This window comes from Hemiscyllium ocellatum, chromosome 8 (genome assembly GCF_020745735.1).
Source record: "Hemiscyllium ocellatum isolate sHemOce1 chromosome 8, sHemOce1.pat.X.cur, whole genome shotgun sequence".
NCBI lineage: Eukaryota > Metazoa > Chordata > Chondrichthyes > Orectolobiformes > Hemiscylliidae > Hemiscyllium > Hemiscyllium ocellatum.
In genome coordinates this window covers 106,786,023-106,807,354 of record NC_083408.1, presented here as the reverse complement: position 1 = coordinate 106,807,354, position 21,332 = coordinate 106,786,023, and the positions used below count along the sequence as shown (strand labels likewise).

Below are 21,332 nucleotides of genomic sequence, written 5' to 3'. Positions count from 1 at the left end.
TCAAGCATCCTTATATTCTGAAAAAGTCCCAGTAGATTGGAAAAATACCAATTTGACCCTTTTACTTAAAAAGGGGGAGAGATTAAAAAACACAGGTAGCTAAAGGCTGAGCTAGAGTCATAGAGATGTACAGCACAGAAACAGACCCTTTGGTCCAACACGTCCACGCGGACCAGATATCCTACAACTCAACCCAACCCAACCCAACCTAGTCCCACCTGTCAGCACCCGGCCCATATCCCTCCAAACCCTTCCTATTCATATACCCATCCAGATGCCTTTTAAATATTGCGATTGTACCAGTCACCACCACTTTCCCTGGCAGCTCATTCCATACACATACCACCCTCTGCATGAAAAAGTTGCCCCTTAGGTCTCTTTTATATTTTTTCCCCTCTCACCTTAAACCTATGCCCTCCAGTTCTGGACTCCCCCACCCCAGGGAAGAGACTTTGTCTCTTTACCCTATCCATGCCCCTCATGATTTTATAAACCTCTATAAGGCCACCCATCAGCCTCCGACGATCCAGGGAAAACAGCCCCAGCCTATTCAACCCCACCAGATAGCTCAAATCCTCCAATCCTGGCAACATCCTTGTAAATCGTTTTTGAACCCTTTCAAGTTTCACAACATCCTTCCAATAGGAAGGAGACCAGAATCGCACATAATATTCAAAAAGTGGCCTAACCAATGTCTTGTACAGCCGCAACATGACCTCCCAACTCCTGTACTCAATACTCTGATTAATAAAAGAAAACGCCTTCTTCACTATCCTATTTACCTGCGACTCTACTTTCAAGGAACTATGAACCTGAACTCCAAGGTCTCTTTGTTCAGCAACACTCCCCAGGACCTTACCATTAAGTGTATTGTTTAACATCTACCACTGGGACAATGTTAAAGTTTTATAAAGGATATAATAGCAGAACATTTTGAAATACTTAATATCTTCAAACAGATTCAGCATCCTTTATGAAGGAAAAACTCATGTCTGACAATGTTATTAGGCTTCTTTAAAGAGGTAACAAGCAAGTTAGATAAAGGGGAATCAGTAGATGTAATATACTTTGATTTCCTAAAGGCATTTGATAGCGCACACAGGGCTACTTAAAGTAAGAATCTGTAATGTTGTGGATACTTTATTTGTATGGACATATGATTGTCTAACTACTAGAACACAGCGAGTTGGGATAAAGGGAGCATTTTCAGGACGGTGATGTGGGATCATGGTGATCAGTGCTAGGACCACAATTGTTTACAAAATATAAGAATGATTTGTGACAGAATCCAGTTTGCTGACACAAAAATAGATGGGTAGGCAAGTTGTAATGGTGGTACAAATAGCCTCATGAAGGGACGTGGAGGGGTTAAGTGAGTGAGTGAGTGAAGCTTGGGCCAATAGAATATAATGTGGGAAAATGTGAGCTTATGGATTTTGGCAGAAAGAATAGGTGAGCTGAATATTATTTAAACAGATCAGAGACGGAAGAAGGTGACAGAACAGAGAGTTTTGGGTGTGAATGTGTAAGGATCAAAAAAAAGCTAGCATCCAAGTTCAGCAGTTAATAGGGAAGGCAAATTGAATGTTGGCCTTTATTTTGAAAGAAATGAAGTGTAAAGGGAGGGAGGTTTGGTAAAATCTGTACAGGATACTAGTCAGGCCACAGCTGGAATACTGTGAACACCTTTGGTCCCTTAATCTCAGGAAAGATATACCGACATTGGAGGCAGTCCAGGGAAGATTCACTTGGCTGATTCCACATGTGGAGGGATTTTCTTCAGAAGAAGTTTGAATAGGTTTGGTCTGTGCTCATTGAAATTTAGAGGAATGAGGTAAAATCTTATTGAAAAGATTCTTAGGGGGCTTGACAGGGTAGATGCAGAGAGGTTGCTTCCCCGTATGAGTCGAGGACCAGAGAGCATCATCACAAAGTAGGGAGGGGGTCACATTTAAATGGAGAAGAGGAGGAATATTCTCTCTGAGAATGTAACCTGGTGTTGTGTAATTTTTAACCTGTCTGAAAAGGTACTGAATCGGTTTAATTCTTTAGTGCTGTTGAGGCAGGGCCACTGAGTATATATAAGACTGAATAGACAGATTTCTAATCAGCAAGGGAAGTAAGGGTAGTGATGAAAATACAGGTGGAGTTGAGGATTATTGGATCAGCTGTGGTCTCATTGAGTGGTGGACCAACCTCAATGGGCTGAATGGTTCACTTCAACTCTTACTATTAGAGCTTCCTCACATTATTCAATTCTTGGATGATCGTTGATTTTATTCAGAGTTACCAGGGGTTGGGAAGAAAAGAAGCAACTGGCATGAAAGAGTAACATCAAAGACAAAGGAAAAATGAGTTTGTCCATGAATATCAATAGAAGAAGGCATAAAGATGGAGTCATTGAAGCCCAAAGATGCTGTGAATCAGGCATGGGAGGTGACATACAGGAAAGGCATCTTTTGATGATTCAAAGGAAGGTTTTACTTATCCCCTCAAGGGCAGGGAACAGGGTTGCATTGCAAGTATGGAAGGTGCTCATTTTATTCCAGTTTCTCACTCTCTCACCTCCTCCCCTCCCCACCCCACCACCGCCTAACTCCTCTCCAGGCTGAATACGAGCTTCGCACTTCATGTTTATTTGGGTGTGGGTTCAAATCAACTCTTGTCACATGAAATGCTGCTGAGCATGAGTTTGTTTGTCCTGATTTTCAATGTTGTTGTCTCGATGATTTTCCCGTGTTGTAAAGCATTAGCCGCTGGCTGTTGCTGAGTTGCAATTCAAGCTCTCGGCAGTGGCCAAATGCCATCTGCTGGCTAATCCCAGCAATGACGACACAGAAAGCAGGCTCCAGAATGAGAGAATCACCAAATACATTTCTTCTTCCCAAGAAAGTAGAAATTCTAGTGAATGAAATCCTGATTAAAAGTGACTTGATGAGTTTTGTGTTATATTGATCGCAGCAGGCTTTGCTGTAGGATGAGCTTATTTTGAAATAACTAAAAATTTGATCTGTTTTAGTTGCATTAATGTGACACGAGTTTATGAAAGTGTTTGGGGAACACTTGTAAACATCATTCATTTAGAGACAAAAAAACTCAAGGGGCTTTTCCTTGCTTATGTGCATATAATGTCCAGGAATGGATTTCACTAAGAAACATGAACTAGGGAGAATGAACACTCATAATGGAGCCTGGTAGATTTTGCATCTTGATAATAGTCAGGAAGAAATGCAGGTTCCCTGTGCACATTGTCCTTCCAAGATGAAAATCTCTCCAGAAAACCTGGGCACTTGTTGATTACTGTTTTCCGTTTGAAATTCACCAAAGATCCTTAGACAGCACCTTCCAAACCCACGACCACTTCCACCTGGAAGGACATGGGCAGCACCTCCAAGTTCCCCTCCAAGCCACTCACCACTCTGACTTGAAAATATACCATTGTTCCTTCACAGTTGTTGGGTCAAAATCCTGGAATTCCCTCCCTACCAGCATTGTGGGTCAACCCACAGCAAGTGGACGTAGCGATTCAAGAAGACAGCTCACCACCACCTTCTCCAGGGCAAATAGGGATGGGCTGTCAATGCTGGGCAGCCAGCGACATCCAAGTCCCACAAATTGATATTTAAAAATCCACCAGATACTTCACTCACTGTTTCTGATCTTTGTAGATGTTGGTGAGACTAAAGGAATGTGTGGAGTAAAACAAAAAAGAGGTAAGATTCAGACAGTGATCGAGATGGACAGCATCGGAGAGCTGGGTTACTAGTCATAACGACCCAGGGAGAGATCCTCTTTCCTGACTGCCATAGTTGAGCTTTCACTCCGTGTTCCTGAGCTTGGCTAATTGAGAGGAGGTGGTGGCATAATGGTAGCATCATCCTTCAGGCTAATATAAAACAAAGAACTGAGTATGCTAGAGATCTGAAACAAACAAAAACAGAATTTGCTGGAGAAACTCGGTAGGTCTGACCGCAAATGTGGAAAGAAAACAGAAGTAACGCATCGAGTCTAGTGACCCGCCAATGTACTGGGGGCATGGGTTTATATCCTGTCATAGCCATGGTGAAAGTTATCTTAAATTAATACAAAATTGGAATAAATGTTCATTTAATTATGAGTATTCAACCACTGCCGATTGTTATAGAAGTTCATCTAGTTCATTAATGCTCTTTTGAGGAGGAATCCTTTGTCCTTACATAATCCACATGAGACTCCAGACCTTGTGTGTGACAGTCTGTGCAACTGGGGATGAGCAACGAATGTTCCACTATACAGCAAAGCCTACATGTAATAAACGAACATTCAGAATTTAGAGGCTTAGATTTAAATATCAGTCGTAGCTCGGTTGATGTTGGCCTTCCTCTGAGAACAGGAGTTTGGATGTTCAATACTTACTCTAAAGCTTTCAGCCCTCAGGAACTCCACATGCTTTCTGAGGCATCCCTCAGGTCACTGCAAAAGGCCCCAATGTACGACTCAAAGAGTTCTTCTCACATGCTGGACAACTTGTATCCCTCAATCAATGCTGTGGGAAACATTCAGTCACGTAGCCCTAGAGCTGTGAGCAGTGTGGCTGCTTCCTTCCTCAATTGTGTACTGACAACACTTCAAAAAGTACTTAATTACCTGTGAAACGACTCGTAATTTCTTGAATTATCCGTGAAAACAAATGTGTGATGCCTTGAAACTGTGAAGGGTGCCAGACAAATGTGTGTCCTTTATTTCATTTATTATTATTTAATTATTACTAAACATTTATAATTGGGAAACTAGCCTTGAGGTGAGAGATGCTCTCCACTGATGGAAGTCTGTGGAGACTGCGTTGATACAGTTACTTTAGCTGCAACTGAAGAAAGGTTCTTTCTCTTTTGTTTAATCAAACATTTGAGAAGATTGGGAAAGTGTGTAATTAATTACCTCCCTGATTAACTGTACACCTTTGAGACACTTAAAATTTAATCATCTTCAGCCCAATGCCAGAGCTGTACAATGCACCATGAATGCTCATTACTGCCAGGACTCTCTGAGAATTGTGTGAAGGTAATGTTCACTATCTGACCGACAGATCGCGGTGAAAACTTCAGACGTTTCAAGGGAGCATTGAACATTAAATGAGCAACAGGAAGAATAGAAGGTCACACCGATTGAGGGCAGGATCTCACCAGCCATGAATAGGTGGGTTTAAACGTGGACCAGAGGGTGAATGGTGCTGGAAAACTACACTGGGGCATGCTGGCTCTGCTCCATTATGTGTTACTGCACTCAATAAGATCATAAGACATAGGAGTGGAAGTAAGGCCATCGGCCCATCGAGTCCACTCCACCATTCAATCATGGCTGATGGGCATTTCAATGCCACTTACCCGTACTCTCCTCATAGCCCTTAATTCCTTGTGAGATTAAGAATTTATCAATCTCTGCCTTGAAGATATTAAATGTCCCGGCCTCCATTGCGCTCTGTGGCAATGAATTCCACAGGCCCACCACTCTCTGGCTGAAGAAATGTCTCCTCCTTTCCATTTTAAATTGATCCCCTCTAATTCTAAGGTTGTGCCCACCGCTATTCCTGCCTGATGGAAACAAATTCCCAGCGCCCACTCTTTCTAAGCCATGCATCGTCTTGTAAGTTTCTATTAGATCTCCCCTCAACCTTTTAAACTCTAATGAATATAATCCCAGGATCTTCAGCCGTTCATCGTATGTTAGGCCGACCATTCCAGTGATCTTCCGTGTGAATCTCCGCTGGATACGTTCCAGTGGCATTACGTCCTTCCTGAGGTGTGGGGCCCAAAATTGGATACAGTATTCTAAACGGGGTCTAACCGGAGCTTTATAAAGTCTCAGTAGCATATCGCTTTTACCTTCCAACCCTCTTGAGATAAATGACAATTTTAATGGTAGGGCCCTGGGTAGTATTGCCAAACAGACCTTGGGCTGCAGGTTCATAGTTCCTTGAAGGTGAAGTCACAGGTCGACAGGGTGGTGAAGAAAGCATTTGGTATGCTTGCCTTTATTGGTCAGTACATTGAGTATAGGAGTTGGGATGTCATGTTGTGGCTGTACAGGACATTGGTTGAGCCACTTTTGGAATACTGCATTCAGTTCTATTCTCCCTGCTATAGGAAGGATGCTGTGAAACTTGAAAGGGTTCCGAAAAGATTTACAAGGATGTTACCAAGGTTGGAGGGTTTGAGCTATAGTAAGAGGCTGAATAGGCTGGGGCTATTTTCCCTGGAGCATCTGAGCATTTTATCCAAAAACCAGCAAAAGTGATTGTCTGGCCTTCTTTATTCCTCTGTGGGATGAGGACATCATTAGCATGACCACCATTTGTTTCCTACCTCTAATTGTCCATAAGAATTGCTTGGTAGACCATTTCAAAGGGCAGTTCAGAGTCAACTACATTTCTGCAAGTATGGAGTCACATTTTAGATCAGACCAGCTAAGGACAACAGAGTTCCTTCCTTTAAAGTGGTGTGTTAGACAATCAGAAGGGGTTTTTGCAACAGTCAGTAATAGTTTTCATCATTGTTAAGAGCAGCAGATAGATCCCCAAACCAATTTCTCACTGTCTATTAGATGACATACAGTGTGGAATCAGGCCCTTCGGCCCAACAAGTCCACACTGATCCGCCAAAGCACAACCCACCCAGACCCATTCCCCGACATTTACTCCTTCACCTAACACTATGGGTAATTTAGCATGGCCAATTCACCTAACTTGCACATTTTTGGACTGTGGGAGGAAACCGGAGCACCCAGAGGAAATCCACGCAGACACCGGGAAAACGTGCAAACTCCACACAGAAAGTCGCCGGAGGCAGGAATTGAACCCAAGTCTCTGGCGCTGTGAGACAGCAGTGCTAACCACCGTGCCACCCTATCTCGGTACTCCTTTTTGAAAGGAGAGCAAGGAAGGTGAAGAACCTTTTCACTCCTCTGACTGAGGTCTTAAACAAGAATACTTTGTTGCAATTAGCCTGAAGTGTGCAGATCTAAGAGCAGAGATTCCGAGATGCAGAACCTCGCTCTTGTCCAGGTGCAGAGTCAGGTTTCGCACAGTCGTGCGATGTCTCCTCTTGATGTCTTCGTACTCCATGTTAGAAGAACGTGATGAACAATGTAAGGAACGCAGATCCCAACTCAATGTGACTCACCGCCAACAGCCTTTCAAAGGGTGAGAGTGCCAGGTTTTAAACTCTTTGGAATGGGGAGTATGTGCTGTTTGATCAATGCTATAAATGTGCAGTGCTGTCTACTTATGTACTGCTGAGATTTTAAAAACATTTTAAAGTTTACAGGTGGCTCGACTTCAGAAATATACCTTTGTGTCAGACCGTTTGGGGTGGATGGACAGTCTAATGAAGAAAGTTCAAATAAATTGACTCTAGATCCTCTGCAATTTGGAAGGATGATAGGTGATCTCATTCAAATTCCGTCTGGCTGGTCATTTAGAATTGAGGACACAGTCTCAATGGAAGAGATTGACCATATAGGACTGAGATGAGGAGGGTTTGTTCACTCAGAGAATGCTGAATCACTGGAAATCTCTACCCAAGAGGGCTGTGGAAGCTCAATACTTCAGGATGTTCAACATAGACATTACTACCATCTCTTGGCTGGTTAGGTCTCTGAGACAGAGCTAACCACTGCTCATTGGTGATTATTCCTAATATTTAGTAGGAACTTACAGGTGGCGTTTACAGAAAAACGAATTCAATTTTGGTGAAAATTGCAGGGTACAAAGATAGTTAGAAGTCAATTTGGTAGCTTGGATGAAAGATTGTTAAAGGGACCAACTGCCTTGTGTCTATGGGTCACACTCCTGTCTCTTGTTCAGCAGATTGTCACTTTAAGTCCCTTTCTGACACTTGAGCCCCAGAATCTATGCTGACACATCACGACAGTGCTGAAGGAGCACTACAGTGTTACCAACTGCTGTCATTTTGGATGCCATGTTAAACCAAAGCCCCCATTAAAGCCATGATTAATCTGGCTGTTCATGGAACCTTACAGCTGGATCAGGAAACAACTTAAAGGAAGATAATTTGAAAGATCCTTTGAAAAAGAATCGAGGTGACAGCTGATGATATACACACAGTTCTCAGCACAGGAACAGGCCATTCAGTCCGTCTGGCCCATGTGGGTACTTTTGTCCATCTCAGTTGTCTTCCTGCTGTAGAAGAATTGACGTTTCCGGCAAGGGGCTCTTGCCCGAAACATTAATGTGCCTGCTTCTCAGATGCTGCCTGACCTGCTGTGCTTTTCCAGCGCCATATTCTCGACTCTGATCTCCAGCATCTGCAGTCCTCACTTTCTCCTTCCTGCTAAAGGATCGCTTTTTGCAGTCGATTTAGATTAGATTTCTTACAGTATGGAAACAGGCCCTTTAGCCCAACAAGTTCACACCGACCCTCCGAAGAGCAACCCACCCAGACCCAGTCCCCTACATTTACCCCTTCACCTCACACTACAGGCAATTTAGCATGGCCAATTCACCTAACTTGCATGTTTTTGGACTGTGGGAGGAAACTGGAGCACCCGGAGGAAACCCACGCAGACACGGGGAGAATGTGCAAACTCCACATAGACAGCTGTCCAAGGTGGGAATTGAACCCGGATCTCTGGGGCAGCTGTGCTGGTCACTGTGCCACCCTTGAGCTCAAGGTATATCACACAATATACGATCAATAAAATTACATTTGAAAATTACGTCAAACCCATCATGTGTTCCTGAAGACAATTGCAGCTAGTTTCATCAAAGCAGTTAAAGTGAAGTTTTATTTTGACGTCGACAATAAAAGGACAGACTGTTTTAAAAGAAGTGAATGATTGTACCTTCCGCGGTGACTTCATCGACCATGAGCTTCAGGTTTTTACCTCGGCGGATCACTCGGACGGTGTGCCAGTCATTGTCATTGAGCTTTTGTCCAGCGTAAATGGTCTCTGGTCCTTTGCCTGGGAAAGGTGTTGGTCAAAAAGTGTTACTTTACACATTCATGATCGGCCTGTTGACATTATGTTTATTCAGGCTGCGATAAAGACTTGTTGTTTCTGCCTTGAATTTTAAAACAGCATCTACCATTTAATAGATTTCTGACACTTCTTTATCAGCTACAGCTCAATTTACCTTTTAGTCACATGCTCAATGTAATAAAGCATGTTTTGATTCTACTCTCCAAAGTCTTGAACACAAATCTTTATTCCAGCCCTGATATAAACCATTCAAACAAATACAACATGTAACTAGACATCTGATTTAATAATGTCCCTATTAATCTCAATATGGTCACATCCATCTTAGATTCACAATGAAGAACTTTCAGATATTCTAGTTTTAAGAGTGTGTGAGGTATGTGGATAGCTACAAGTCATAGAGGCATGCCAGTGACTTGGGGGAACTGAAGAACATGATTGATTTGAGCTTCAGATGATCTTTTCATCTTCAACACAATGTTCCTATGAAATTAAGATGCATCTTGTACTCAATTATCGATGGTCATGGCTAATGATCATTTTAAGTACGACTTACAATGAATAATATAGACATCTAGGCTTGGATGTTATTTTGGAAGATATACATAACTGAATGATAATAATACTTATTAGCACATTGTACTCTGTTTTACATTCTTAGTGGCCTTCCTTTACGGTTCCACATTGTGTCAAACAAAGCCATAATTGGGGTGAACTTGGCTGTGGATCAAACCTGAATCCTTCACGTGCCTCAGCTAAGACAGTGTGGGAGAGGAGCTGACCAGCTGGAATCTCATCCACAAGTGACGGAAAGAGCTGAAATAATTACCCAAATAAAAATGAAAAATGTAGCCTCAATCATGGCCTTGAGAATGGACTGGTGTGGCAGTATTTCAGCAGGCTTCATACTTGATGCTGTCTGAGTCAGGTTGTCTGGTTCAGTCAAGGACAGGAGATTCCCCTTAAAGGTGGGGGAAAGCTCAAAGGGGAACCAGAATCTGTTGAATCAACTGCATTGTTAGTGATGCAGCAGAATATAGGGAACAGGAGAAAGTGAGGACGGGAACATTAGCATAAGAAAGGGATGCAATCCAATTTAAAGGTGCCACTGTACATGGGAGGTGGAGGAATGGGAATGTCACTGGCCTTTTAATTTAGAGCTCTAGACTTTCTGGTCTAAGTAGTCAGATTGGACTTGAAGTGTTGATGCTGTTTCTCTCTTCACAGATCCTGCATAGTTTCTCCAGCAATTTCTGTTTTTATCACCCCAGTCTAATGTCCTGGGGAACATGGATTCAAAGGGCAATATGATGATATTCAAATTCAAGAAAAATCTGGAATAAAAATGCTTGCCTAATGGCAACTGTTGTCACTCAACTGGTTCACTAAAGGTTTTATAGGGAGGGAAATCTGTCATTCTTACTAGATCTGGCCTGCTTGTGACTCCAAATGCATAGCAATGTGGTTTGACCCATAACTAACCTCTCAAATGACCTTGTCCACCAATCATTTCAATCATTTAACGAGAGACAGGCAACAAATGCTAGCCTGACTGATGCTGCCCATAGCCCCATACAAGAATGACATGTTTAAAAAATAATATATTGTCGTGGGGAGATATGGCAAGTAGGCAGAGGGATATGACAGCAATTGAAAAGAAAATGCAAAACTGCACACAAACATACTAACAGAGGGTGTCATATTGAAGGACAACTTGTGTAGTTTGTGAATATAACATGGATGTCCAAATGACACTTCTTCAAGAGAAAACAGGCACTAAACTTTGAATAGACCCACACAATTTGATAACAGAAGCTTGTAAAAGCATTTAATATGATCCACCCTTTAACACACTGCTACCATAAATATTTCACTTGTGCTGCGTTTCCCAATTAGTTTTAAAAAAGACAGATAATTATAAACCGTGATATGTTCAACCTTGTCTGCTCAAGGACCTGAGAAACAGCAAGTTGGACACAATGGGTTTTATTGTATATCTTAACACAAGATGCAGGTTGCCCCTTTTGTACATTAACAACAATCTTTTGTAAGTGTTTCACATCACCACAGTGTTCACTGAGGAGAACAAACTCTGCTTTTAATTTTATTTTCCTCAAGAGAGTCTCAGGTATAACGAATGTAGTAGTTACTCTGAGCTGACACCATTTAGTTTCTGCAGAGCTGCATTTTACTGAATGGGTTTTCTACACAAATGTGGCCAGCCATTCAATCCAACATATATTTGCAAAAGCCTTCCTTCTTTTTATTTTATTTTCTAGCAGGATATTGTTAACTTTTTCAAAATTATACCAAAAGCAAGAATTAATTATTACTTCTTTTCACCCTCTTCTACTTTCACTGTCCATTTGGAATACAAGAATGCTTTTATTTTACACAAGACTCAGCTTCGTAATGACTCCTCACAGCTAAATTTAATAATAAGTAGATTTTTTTATATCTTGAGTTGTAAGTGTGGCACATTTGAGACTATCAATAGAAGATTGATTCCAAATCTAACAACTTATTTTTAAACCTCCAATTTTCTGCCAAATGTTTGCTGGAAAAGATGTTGGCCAGTCTTTCATTGAAAGAATTGTGTGTTATACGCCCAGGGCCAATCTGTGAATATTACCAATGTCAAGGCCATTTTGAGCTCAGAAAGGTACATAGTAGAAGCAGGGTGGCCTTTGAGAGGTTTCGGCTCCATCACAGAGTGTCTTGCAACAGTGCAACCTTCCCCACTCTGCAGGCTGATTGGAAGCTTGTCCGAATCTCACCCTTAAGACTGACTCACAACCAGACCATTTTAAATGACACTTAAAAACTGAAGCACACTCATATAAGAACATGCAAACATTGGAATTAGGAGCTGAGGTAGGATATTTGGTCCCTTCAGTCCATTCCATTCAATAGGAGCATGGCTGATCTCCTTTGGTTCCGAATTCCATCATCACATCTATCTTCAGTAGCCTTTGATTCTTTTTTTTAAACTTACTCACAGGATTGGGCATCACTGGCGAGGTCAGCATTTATTGCCCGTCCCTAATTACCCAGAGGGCATTTAAGAGTCAACCATTTTGCTATGGATCTGGAGTCATATGGAGGCCAGACCAGGTAAAATACCAGATTTCCTTCTCTAAAGGATATTAGTGAACCAAGTGAGCTTTTCCAACAATCCACAATAGTTTTATGGTTATCACTAGACCTTTAGTTCCAGATTCTTCATTGAATTCAAATTTCCCCATCTGCCATGGCAAGATTTGAACCCAGATCCCAAGAACATTAGTTGAGCTTCTGGATTAATAGCCTAGTGATAATACCACTTTGCCATTCTGTCCCCAATTCTCCTGCCTAGCAAGAAACAATCCACCTCCATCTTAAACAACATTAAATGACTCCATCACCTTCTGAAGGACTTCCACAGTTGCACAACCCTCTGACAGAAAATAATTCTCACCTCAGTCCTACAAGGGAGAACCCTAATTTTAGAATGGACCCCCCAAGTTCCAGACTGAGCCACAAGTGAAAACATCATTTCCATGTTCAGTTTGTCAAGGCCTTTTGGGATCTTCTGTCAAAGTCACCTCTCAGTTTTCTAAACTCCAGCGGAAACAGTCCCAATCTGACAAACCTATCTTCCTCAGATAACCCAGTCATTCCAGGTTCAATTGACAGCAGCGACTGAACAAAAACAACAACAGGATGCCCAAACCAGCATCAAACTCAGTTAACATGTATCTCCAACACAACCATCTGTACAACAGCTTGATGGCCTAAAGGATGAGTCACCCAATCACAAATGTGATACTAAAAATGAAAGTCACTGTTCAATAATTAATTGGATGAGTAATGAATACTGGTCTTGGCAGAAATGTTCCCATTCCAGGAATGGACATTAAAACAACACACCCAAACCTGCCAATATAACATCCTGCTTTACACCTGTATATCACTGTACTTTCTGTCAAGAGGAGTGGAATCATGGATAATGAACTCATTACTATCATTGGCCTCGGATTGGTGTTTTCAATTTACCTGAATGCCCACGCCAGTCTGGCGCCAAGTGTTCGGAAACATGAGAAGACGGAGAGAGAGAGAGGAGGAAGAAAGGAAAAATAATTAAGAGCATGAAGAGGAAGGAAAATTTTTAAAAAATTAAAAATAGAGAGAAAACAAAATAAAATTGAAAATAAAAGTCTTGCATTCATATGGTGTTTTTCAAGAAGATCTAGCAGCACCTTACAGTCAATGAACTGTATGTACTGGTACAGCCAATTGCCACTCAGCAAGCTTTCAGAAGCAGCAATGTGGTAATGTTCAGAAAACTCTGTTTTGTGATATTGATCGAAGGAAAGATAAGAGCAATGGAGATGACTTCCTGCTTCTTCTTCAAGACAAGGGCATGTAGTTTCTTTCTCCATTCATCCACATAGGCAGATGAGGCTTCAGTTTGATGTCTCAACTGAAAGAGAGGAACACCGATAGTCTCTCAGCACCCACACTTGAATGTGTGGGACTTCGGAGTAAAAGTTCACAGATCTCTGAAGGTAGCAAGACCAGTCAATAAGTTGGCTAAGAAGACATATGGAGTCCTTATTGGGATGGAAGGAATGAGGTATGAAGAGAAACTGGATCAGTTATGACTATGTTCACAGCAGTTAAGAAGAACATTGGGGAAATCTCAAAACTTATAAATTCTAACAGGACCCACAATAGGGTGGGTCTGGGTGGGATGCTTGTTAGAGGGTCAGTATTGGCTCAATAGGCCAAATGACCTGCTTCCACATTGTAGGGATTCTATGATTTCAATGATTCTACGACTAGACAGAGTATATACAGGAGGGATGTTCCTGGGACTGAGCAGTCCAGAACCAGGGGTCACAGTCTAAGGATACAGGGTAGGCCATTTAGGACTGAGATGAGGAGAGTTTTCTTTTCACCCAGAGAGCAGCGAGGCTATGGTTGTGGTCAAAACATGGAACATTTTCAAGATGGAGTTAGAAATAATTCTTGATGCTAAAGGAATCAAAGGGAATGAGACAAAAAAGGGAACAGAGGTCGATGTTGGATGATCAGCCATGATCATATTGAATGACTGAGCATTTTCAAAGGGCCAAATGGCCTACTCCTGCTCCCACTTTGTCTGTTCTAAGATTAACCGAGATATAAGATACAAGTTCAAGGAGGTGAGGTTGAAAATACACTAAACACTAGATATGTCACAGCTAGAATATTGTGTACAATTCTGGTCTTTCTTCATTCGTTCATTCCAGAAAGGATATAAGTACACCAGAGACAGAACAGAGAGATTTACAAGAATCAAGGATTGGAAAAATACAGGTCTATGGAAAGAGTGGACAGTCTCGAGGATACTCATTGGAACAGAGTAGGTTGTGGTCAGGTTTGAGGTCCACAAGGTCCTGAATAGAATGAATAGAAAGGGGCTACTTACATTAGCAGAAGGGTCAATGACTAGGGTGCATAGATTTTAATAGTCTGATAAAAAGGCTAGAGAGGAAATGTGGAAAAAAGAATGATCCAGACTCAGGGTAGTAAGGGTTTGAAAGTCACTGCCTGAAGGTGTAATAGAGAGTGAAGCCCTCAAATCATTCAAAAAGATAAACATGTGTAACCTACAGAACAACAGACTCGATGCTGGAAAGTAGGCTGGGTGGCTAGTGCAGAAATGATGGGCCAAGTGGACACTTTCTGTGTGATAAACATCCTGAGGTCCTAGGAATGATTGCCTTGATTCTTGTATGCAAGCCCTCCTGTGGGACTTGAACCCTGAAATTTGTGACTCAGAAGTGCGAGAGTGCTACGAGATGAGTGCTAAGATGCACAACATAACCCACTGGGTTTCAGAAGTGCCACTCCAATCTACTCTTCTGTCTTTATTAAACCCTTTCCTTTCTTTCAACATTCTGCCATTATTATTGTGTTTGGCACTGCTGAGAAATTAATCCTGAGCTTCAAACATATTATTCTACATGTTCCTCATCCGGGCTCCTTGAATCTTTAATAAAGTCAGGTTTCTCGTCTCCTACTCTTTCCTGGCACATCTACAGCATGAAGTCCTTTGTCCTTACTTTCAGACTTCTCTACCTTTCAGAAGTTAGAGGCTTATGCCTGGGGATGCAGAGCATTACCAACCTTATAGGTTTAATTCCCACACCAGCTGAGGTTGCCATGAAGGATTCTTCTTCACAATCTCTCCACTTGCCTGAGGTCTGTTGTTCCTCAGCTTAAACCACCTCCAATTGGCTCTCTCTAATGAGAGAGCAGCCTCCTTGTTCCTCTCGGACTATGGTGACTTTATCTCTACAACCTTGGAAAACTCAAACTTGCTGTGCCTTAAAGCCTCATCTCACTGTCTGCAATTTAATAATGGTTCTGCTTTGAAACTCTTCACTCTTCAGTTATATTACTTAACAAACGAAAGAAAATTGAGCATTATTGTATAAGTCAAGATGTCTCAAATGCAAGTTTGAAGAGACAGTCATAATCTAATCGCAAACTGGGCACTGCTGATTTCTTCATAGTACCCCACAGTGTGGAAACAGGCCATTCAGCCCAACAAGTCCACACTGTTCCTCAGAAGAGCATCTCACCAAGACTCACCCTCCCTACCCTAACCCTGCATTCCCCATGGCTAATCCACATAACCTACACATCTCTGAACATCATAGACAATTCACCACAGCTAATCCACCTAACCTGCACATCTTTGGATTGTGGGACGAAATCAGAGCAAACCCACACAGACGCAGGGAGAATGTGCAAACGCCACACAGGTAATCACACAAGGCCGGAACTGAACCCACTCCCTTGTGCTGTGAGGCAGCAGTGCTAACAACTGAGCCACCGTGCTGCCATAACCGATTTCGACTGGTTGTTAGTGTACATTCTTCCTAAGAACCCATTTGGTCTTGCCGCTATAGGAAAGATGTTTGTTAAACTTGAATGGGTCTGGAAGAGACTTACAAGGATGTTGCCAGGATTGGAGGGTTTGAGCAGTAAGGTGATGTTAAAAGGCTGGGGCTGTTTTCCCTGGAGCGTGAGAGGCTGAGGGGTGACCTTATAGAAGTTTATAAAATCATGAGGGGCATGGACAGGATAAATGGACAAGGTCTTTACTCCAGGGTAGGGGGTTCTAAACCAGAGAGCAAGGGTTTAAGATGAGAGGGGAAAGATTTGAAAGAGGAGAAAGTGAGGACTGCAGATGCTGGAGATCAGAGCTGAAAATGTGTTGCTGGAAAAGCGCAACAGGTCAGGCAGCATCCAAGGAACAGGAAATTCGACGTTTTGGGCATGAACCCTTCTTCAGGAATGAGGAAATTGTGTCCAGCAGGCTAAGATAAAAGGTAGGGAGGAGGGACTTGGGGGAGGGTCGATGGAGATGTGATAGGTGGAAGGAGGTCAAGGTGAGGGTGATAGGCCGGAGTGGGGTGGGGGGGCGGAGAGGTCAGGACAAAGATTGCAGGTTAGGAAGGCGGTGCTGAGTTCGAGGGATTTGACTGAGACAAGGTGGGGGAGGGGAAATGAGGAAACTAGAGAAATCTGAGTTCATCCTTTGTGGTTGGAGGGCTCCTAGGCAGAAGATGAGGCGCTCTTCCTCCAGCTGTCGTGTTGTTATGGTCTGGCGATGGAGGAGTCCAAGGACCTGCATGTCCTTGGTGGAGTGGGAGGGGGAGTTGAAGCGTTGAGCCACGGGGTGGTTGGGTTGGTTGGTCCGGGTGTCCCAGAGGTATTCTCTGAAACGTTCCGCAAGTAGGCGGCCTGTCTCCCCAATATAGAGGAGGCCACATCGGGTGCAGCGGCTGCAGTAAATGATGTGTCTGGAGGTGCAGGTGAATTTGTGGTGGATATGGAAGGATCCCTTGGGGCCTTGGAGGGAAGTGAGGGGGGAGGTGTGGGCGCAAGTTTTGCATTTCTTGCGGTTGCAAGGGAAGGTGCTGGGAGTGGAGGTTGGGTTGGTGGGGGGGTGTGAACCTGACGAAGGAGTCACGAAGGGAGTGGTCCTTGCGGAACGCTGATAGAGGAGGGGAGGGAAATATATCTCTGGTAGTGGGGTCCGTTTGGAGGTGGCGGAAATGACGACGGATGACAAGATGTATATGGAGGTTGGTGGAGTGGTAGATGAGGACCATGGGGTTCTGTCCTGGATGCGATTGGAGGGGTGGGGCTCAAAGGCGGAGGAGCGGGAAGTGGAGGAGATGTGGTGGAGGGCATCGTTGATCACGTCTGGAGGGAAATTGCGGTCTTTGAAGAAGGAGGCCATGTGGGTTGTACGATATTGGAACTGGCCCTCCTGGGAGCAGATGCGGTGGAGATGAAGGAATTGGGAGTATGGGATGGCGTTTTTACAGGGGGCAGGGTGGGAGGAGGTGTAGTCTAGGTAGCTGTGGGAGTCGGTCGGTTTATAGTAAATAATTTAGAGTCCACCTTGACTCAGTCAAATCCCTCGAACTCAGCACCGCCTTCTTAACCTTCCTGCAATCTTCTTCCTGACCTCTCCGGCCTATCATCCTCACCTTGACCTCCTTCCACCTATCGCATTTCCAACGCCCCTCCCCCAAATCCCTCCTCCCTACCTTTTATCTTAGCCTGCTGGACACAATTTTCTCATTCCTGAAGAAGGGCTCATGCCCAAAATGTCGATTCTCCTGCTCCTTGGATGCTGCGCTTTTCCAGTAACACATTTTCAGCAAAGATTTAAGACACCTGAGGGGCAACTTTTTCATGCAGAGGATAGTGTAGCTATAGAATGAACTACCAGGGAAGGTGATGGAGACTGATACAATTACATTTAAAAGGCATCTGATGGGTAAATGATTAGGTAGAGTTTAGAGGGATAAGGACCAAATGCTGGCAAATGGGATTAGATTAATTTAGGATGATTGGTTGGCATGGACGAGTTGGACAGAAGGAAGGTTTCTGTGCAGCACAGCTCTATAACTCCGTGAAACATTAACTCTGATTTCTCTTCACAGATGCTGCCAGACCTGCTGAGTCTTTCCAGTAATTTCTGCTTTTGGTTTCAGTTTTTCTTAAAAGACTGTTACCTACATGTACTTCTCTCTTCAAATCCTATTCAAGATGAGTTAACTCCACCCACATCGTGCTATTTATGTCCCTTGGGAAGCAGCTCCCTGACGTTATGATAAGTTTAGCCTTTGCACAAGATTTAGGAAACAAACTATAGTCAGAGATGTTCTTTTAAAAAGACAGAAGTTGTGATGCGAAGTTGTTCACAGACACAGGAGGGACAATGACTCCAATGATATGGGATTAAATTTATGCTATTTCAGATGTTCTCTCCCTCTTGCTGTCCTCCCAAAGCCGTTGATGTGTTGTGGACTTTGATGTCAGCCACCCTCAGGCACTAGGCTCACTATTTAATTGCTCATCTCAACAATTACTCCCAGCAAGCCTTCTCAACTGGTCAGCACCTTGGGATCAAAAGAGAAAACATTCAACCGAACTGGAAAGTGACACATTGGCACTTGAAGATGCTCCAATCCTTTCCATCACGTGAATCTACTGTTTGCTCAATTCAGCTCACATAACTAAGAATGCCACATTGAATCAAAGTCAAATTGTGGTAATGGAAGGAAAAATAATATTTGAATTAGCACTGTCATCTTGCCACACAAAGGACAGATTGTTTTAGCATCCTCTGTAACACTCTGGCTTGTCATGTCTCTCAATGGGTTGAATTGTCGGAGCACTGCATTACCAGAGGAGCCCTCTTTTGCTGTGTGATTAATAATCTAAGGTGTTACCTGTCCTCTAGGGTGGGTATAAATGACCCCAAAGCACTATTCAGAAGACATTTTAGATCACAGAATCCCTACAGTGTACAACAGGCCATTCAGCCTGTCAGGCCCACACTAACCCTCCAAACAGCACCTGACCCAGGCCAAACCCATCACTGCCCACAGCTTATCTTCTCTACCTGGAGATATGAGCAATTTACCATGGCCAATCCACCTAACGTGCACATTGTTTGATTGTGGGAGGAAGCCTACATCAGGCACAGGGAGAACATGCAAACTCCACACAGTCACCCAAGGCTGGAATTGAACCCAAGTCCCTGGCACTGTGAGGCATCAGTGCTAACCAACGAGCCAGCGTGCTGTTGTATGGATGTGGGGAACCAATCTAAACACATACCTAATAACAACAGAATGAACTTTGACACTAAATAAAGGTGATTAATTCATTGCCTTTTCAGTCACATAATGCTTGTGGAAGAATCATGTCCACAAGAGATTTTTTCTTTAACTCATTCATGGGATATGGTCGTTACAGGCTGGGCCAGCGTGTTTTTGCCTGTCCCAAGCTGAGAAGGGAGTTATGAGCTGCCATCTTGAACCACTCAATCCCTGTGCTGTGGGTAGGCCTGCAATACTGTTAGGGAGGGAACTGACCCAGCAACAGTGAAGAATCTATTTCCATGTCACCTTCGCTTTCCAAATTGTTTGACGACCATTGTACTGATTGGATGTGCTGATCTTCAAGCATATCCTCATACATACTTGTCCCTAAAGATATTTCTCAGAACCTACCTCAGTTACCTCACCTAACCTGTATATGTGACTTGGTGCCAAAGATTATCTGATAACTCTCTTGTGAAGCACTTCTGGTATTATTTCAATGATGTTAAAACTGCGAATTGCTGCTGCTTTTTAACTTCATTTTTGGGATGTGGATATCATCTGTATTTATTGCCCACCCCTCATTGTCCTTGAGAAGGTTTCGGTGAGCTGCCTTCTTGAACTGCTGCAGTCCATGTGGTTGTAGGTAGGCCACTGTGCCCTTAGGGAGAGCATTCCCAAAATTTGACCCAGCGAATGAGCAGGAGCAGTGACCCATTTCCAAGTCAGGATAGTGAGAGACTTTGAGGGAAACTTGCACATGTTTCCACAAGCTGCACCTGTTGACCATAGCTCAACACTCTATGGCATAACTCTTGAAACAAGCTGAACTGTGCATGGAAAGCACTAAAATGCAACACCTAATTTTGCAGTATTCTCTCACCCTCAGACTGGAGTCCAGTTTGCATTGAGACACACACAATAGAAAGGGTTGAAGTCACATTTCACTGCTGTCACTCAAGCCATCTGCTCAATGAATAGCAATAAACATAATTTACAGCAGAGGGATAGAGTGGGGTGAGGCTACGGAAGGATTTGAAATCAAGGACTTGCATTCAGTGTGTACTAGTGTGAGTCATTTGCAATTGCTTTCCCTTCATAAGTTATTGATCACAAAATCCCTACAGTGCAGAAAGAGGCCACTCGAATCATTGGGTATGCACCGACCCTTCAAAGAGCATCCCACCCAGACCCAAACTCCTACCAGATCCCCAGAATAATACCTAAATATCCCTGAATACTACGGGTGGCCAATCCACCTAGTCTGCACAGCTTTGGACATTTGGAAGAACAAATTTCTGTGTTCAGTGATCTACTAACCCCTTTTCCAGTCCAATGTGCTTTCACCATCGTGCACAGTGGTGCAAGAAGATCTGAAACATAGATGTTTCCAAAGCCTAAACCACTGGGGAGCGTGAAAATGGATGACATGGAACATTCCACCATTTCCAGTTGGCTTTGACTGTTTTCAAACATAAATCAAAAGAAATGTTGGACAATGTGATAGAATTCCAACTGTAATTCTTGAACATTGAACCATTCCATTCAAAGTTATTATATTTCACACTATATAATTCTTTCAGTTGAAGACGTTTGGGAGGTAAGGTATGGCAATTTTGTGCAAACTAAGTTACCTTACAGTTTCTTTTCAACAACTTTAAGTTAAACTTGTTTTCTTTTGGTTTGAACAATATTCAATCCCCTTTGAGTGGTCTCTCAGGTTACACACATTGTGGTCTTAACTGTGCTCTTTCTTTCTTTGAAGTGGTTTCTAGGCCACACACCTCTGCTTGGAACCGATGACTCAATGAGCCTTCAAGAAGCTAATAAGGTTGTTGCAGGAGCTGACTAATCTGACAGTCCCCATGTTGCAAACTGGTTCTATGCGGCAGTCCTTGTACAGGTGGATTTATACACAAGTCGGAACACAATGCAGGACAATACAAAGAAGCCAGTCGAGAGTACAGGAAATGTTTTTATGTCAGGTCTTTAAAGTTACATCTCTGTGTAGGACCGTATTGAAGCATTAGCATTCATAAGACAGATGTTCATAAATCTGGAACACCCTCAAAACCCAGAAAGCCCTCTCATCATACATTTCCTGCTTTGTAGAAAAGTCTTGCAGAATTTGCTGCCTCCCCTCCCAATACACGTTTAGAGTGTGCTGGCAGGTGGGGACTGTGCCTCTTGTCACTC

General features: G+C 43.0%; 1 protein-coding gene across 2 annotated transcripts in view; it reads right to left on the bottom strand.

Annotated features, from left to right (window-relative positions):
* Positions 1-21,332, bottom strand: part of nrxn3a (neurexin 3a) — an 862,359-nt gene that overhangs the window by 11,493 nt on the left and 829,534 nt on the right. The window contains exon 8 of one of the 2 annotated variants that reach the window (XM_060829429.1): positions 8,839-8,958. In XM_060829429.1, coding sequence (XP_060685412.1) covers positions 8,839-8,958 — 120 coding nt within the window. The remainder of the gene's footprint in view (positions 1-8,838; positions 8,959-21,332) is intronic. The other variant, XM_060829430.1, reaches the window with a different exon arrangement.